Consider the following 4,102-nt stretch of genomic DNA (forward strand, 5'->3'; position numbering starts at 1 on the left):
ACATAATTTGCCATCTAAGGAGGTGCTGTCCAGGTGAGTAAGTATAAATTAGGGTGAACTATGTCTTCAGCAAACCCATGACAACCTAGCATGATGATGACATCCTGTCAAGGCTGACTCAATGTAGGATACATATGCTAAGACCATGGACCAGCTCTGCTCCTACAAGTGTTAGCATTCGCTCGTCTTTTCATGGAACATGAAAGGTAAACTGAGGTTTCTTTGGTGATGGTCATTTGCTTGAATGGCAGATTTTTCTTCTGTTGCTGCGTTAATGTTGTCTAAATAAGCGTCTTCATCATCCTCTTCATCCCTTCCACTACCCTCCAGGCTGTGTCTAATGCCATAAGCGAAGTAAATCAGGAAACCTTTTAGAGAACAAAATATCAGTGTTTTAGGTATGTCAGAAAATGACTGAACATGGAAATTTAATATAGAACTTAATAGGGCTTTTTGCCTTCTCTTTCTGTGCTATTTTAGAAGAATGAAATGCAAGAATATGATACCCCACAGAAGGTCCTTGATAAATATTTTCCCAGTAGAATGTACTTCATTTATAGAATGTATGTTTCTTTCAATAAGTGTTTTTCGGATGTTTATGTAGAAAAAAAATTATATTTATTTTCTCAAAACCCAATACTACACTTTAAACAAAAGGATATATAGAGTAAAATTTCCAATTACATCTCAAATACAAGTAGTGGATTATCAGAATCACAGTCAGTTATTTTGGGAAGCACACCCTGTGTAAACAAAGGGTCATGGGTGTGTCTTCCACATGTTACTGTCACCAGAAAAGGACAAATAATTGTGTACAAAGCAACTATTTATTAACAGCCATGCTGATGGGGATTAGAAAAAAATGTAAGAATCCTCACGAAATAGTTGATTACTTATTGATATGTAGGCATTTTGCAGGGTTAGTTACAATTTCAAAAATCGGTTAAGAGTTTTGGGTTGATGTGAAATGCATTATAATTCTCCCCTTTAAAATAATGGGAAGTAGGCTACCAATTAGTGTTTTGGCATGTCCAATTGTTAGGAATGATTCTATTTCCTCTTCTGTCCTCAGAGGTTTGAAGGTCCAGGCCTCCCTGTCCTCAAATAAAATTATCATAATCACTATGTTACAAAGAAACTTGGGTACAAAACGAGGGAGGTAAGTTGGTCTAGGTCAACCAGCTATTAAATGGCAGAGGGGGATTCAAATACAGAATCTGGCTCTGTAGTTCATGCTCTTAATCAAGATCAAGTACATTAACCCACAGTGAGCTACAATTTGAGGAGGGAAACAGTGATTTGTGGAAAGGCAGGAAGCATGGAGAAGCTTTCCACCTGATTAGAAAGAGATTTTTCTGGGCTCAGAGGAGGGGGGTGAGTTCTATAGTCCTGTGCTCTGAGGATTTGGACTCAGCTTCCTGGCAGCACCTGGAGAAGTGATAGGATCCCCAAAGGAATGGCCATGTCTTACACCCCGGAGGGTGTAACTGACAGGCAGGTGCTTCCTTTCAGGATCTTGCCCCTTCAGCAACAGAGCCACCTACCAAAAATGGTCACTTTGACAGAAAGAGAGAAAAACCTAGTATAATCTGTGTGGATGGATAACCTTTGACTCAAGGTACCACCATTCTAATTCCTTGGTGTAGTGTAAGATCTCCCAAAATATAGGCAAAACTCTAGTGTGGGTTTGGGGAGATAGGCAAAACTGACTGAGGTAAATCTCCCATCAACTCAAGTGGTCTGGTGGCTTAAAATTGAAAATAAGTTCATTTATAGCCAAAGCAAACGCTTGCATACGTGCACACAGTGAATTAAGAAGAATTTCATTCTTCTTAAGCTAATGGGAGGACTGTCAAAAAGCACAAACTCAAACTCCTCAGGCCACCAACACCAATACAGATTTAGCTCTCATTTCTCACTACTTCATCCCACATTTTTAAGATGGTTGGTGCTCAGTACTTGGGTTACAACAAACTCTTAATTTCTAACTCAATTTTCACAGAGGAAACTGAAGAGGTCAAAATGAAAAACAATGTAATAGAGATATAAATAAACTCACTCATGTTATTTAATGCTAAATTCCCCCCAAGGACCTAATAATAAGAAAATTAGATATCAGAAAGATTTCTTGCTACTAGTTCATTCAAAATGTCCCCAGAAATCCACTGGCACACTGGAAAGCACTGGCTTATGAATCAGAGTCTCAGACTGCCATTTATAAGTCAGATCCTTTGACATCTTGGGGCTGCATTTTTCTCACCCATTAAATTGGAGAAAATAGAATCTACAGGGTTCTACAGGGTTACTGAGAGAACTGAATTTTTAAAAAGGCATCTGAAAACATCTGGAAAAGTAAGCTCTCTGTTGTTCTAAAAACTGAGAAAGGAGGAAACTGGAAAAAGCCTTTATCTCCAGAAAGGGGGAAGAGATGCATTTCTCTCATCACTGTGCATAAACTTGTTAAGAGGGAGCCAAAACTGAGAAAGCTGAAATATTAAAAGACCCACCAAGTGCCATCCAAATGCTAAATCTGATCCAAGTCACTGCGCTCAACTGGACCATCAAGTAAATGTTCACCAGGATGCTGAATGCCGGCAAAAATGGTAGGAATGGAACCTAAGGAGGAAAAATACCTTCTTAAATATACTCAGATTCTGAAAGCACATTCCCCAAATTATTTTGACATGGTAGTAACTAATTTAACATAGTATATGCTTTCACTCCGTGTCAGTAAGTTTGCATTCTTACAAAAAGAACAACCTGAATAAAAGCCATTCTTCTGGAGAAAACTAAGGGGAACATCACACTTCACACTACTTAACTGCGGCCCAAAGCAACGGGGGATTTATCCAGCCTTCTAACGCCTGCATCATAAGCGAGACACAACTGGCTTTAGGGTTTAGTTTAGTTTAGATTTTACTGATTTAGTTCAGACATCAATAGGCTATGCCTCTGGAGCTCTGGATACACACAGCTCTCAGGAGATACTTTCAGAAAGCTCTCTTCAAACCTCACAGAATAAGTTCATTTGCAGTGGAATAGCTTACTGAGAGGGTCCTGACTTTCGAAAGTAAAATATTTGAATTATTCTTCTGCTACTGTAGATTATTTGACAAGAAATTTGTTCAGTATTATATAATATTGTGATAGGAGCATACTCAAGTTTCTGAAAAGGGCAGTAACAGTCAAAGTAGGGAGAATACTTATGACAAAAAGGAACATCTCAAAGAACTGTGACACTTTTGTTCATTGGTTAACTTCATAAGAAGTGCTTTTTCCTTTTTTTTTTGAAAGTAACAACTTACAAAAACTAATGTACAAGAGAAAATGTGCATAATATTTGGCATCTCTAATCCTCATTACACTTACCATAAAGGCTACTTTATGCTGATTCTGGGGCTGTCTCCACATGGTGAGAACGATGGCAATGAAGAGAACAAGAAACAGCACAAGAAGAGCAAGGCTCCATGCTTCCAGCCTGGCAAGAGCATCGACTCCGTAAGTGGTCAAAATACTCAGGCCCAAAACAAGAAATGCTGCACAGGAGATAGGTATACAAAACAAAATTAGCACGCACACTTTACTCAGTTCAAATAGTCGATTTTGGTAAGATATCAAGTTCTTTACATATCTATTTGCTAAATACTAAGATTCTTCATTTTCATTATGGGCAGAAATAGCTAATTTCACCAATTTAAAAAACACTGCTTGCTGACTCATGACTGTCTGCCCCTCAGAAGTCAACCCCTCCTCTGGCACTCTACCCTCTTGCTTTTTCTGCCCATGTGCCATCTGGGTCCTCATTTGCTGCTGTCTCAGTCTTTATCACATGGATTAATGGGAAGTTGTTGGAAGAGGGGTTATTTCTCTTTTTTCAAGTGGGAAATGACAAGTCTGTCCATTTTCAGCAGTTGTAAACACTAAATGTTAATGTAAACAAATAATATATGATCTGCATCTTTACTCCCTATTTCAGTGCTATCACCATCCACTCACCATATCTCTGACCATCAAGTCTGCAATAGGGGTCCCTCAGGGGAACCTGCACTTCCCCTAGCTTGCCACCAATAATCCTGTATTATAAAGCCCAGTGAGTATAAGA

General features: G+C 38.8%; 1 protein-coding gene across 1 annotated transcript in view; it reads right to left on the reverse strand.

The window, feature by feature from the left end:
* Nucleotides 1-155: 155 nt before the first annotated feature.
* The window catches only part of SLC7A2 (solute carrier family 7 member 2), a 56,739-nt gene continuing 52,792 nt past the window's right edge, over nt 156-4,102 (reverse strand). The window contains 3 exon segments of the mRNA XM_011365265.2: nt 156-368; nt 2,508-2,616; nt 3,370-3,578. Coding sequence (XP_011363567.1) covers nt 172-368; nt 2,508-2,616; nt 3,370-3,578 — 515 coding nt within the window. The 3' untranslated portion in view covers nt 156-171.

The sequence above is a fragment of the Pteropus vampyrus genome, unplaced genomic scaffold (genome assembly GCF_000151845.1).
Source record: "Pteropus vampyrus isolate Shadow unplaced genomic scaffold, Pvam_2.0 Scaffold108, whole genome shotgun sequence".
Taxonomy (NCBI): Eukaryota; Metazoa; Chordata; class Mammalia; order Chiroptera; family Pteropodidae; genus Pteropus; species Pteropus vampyrus.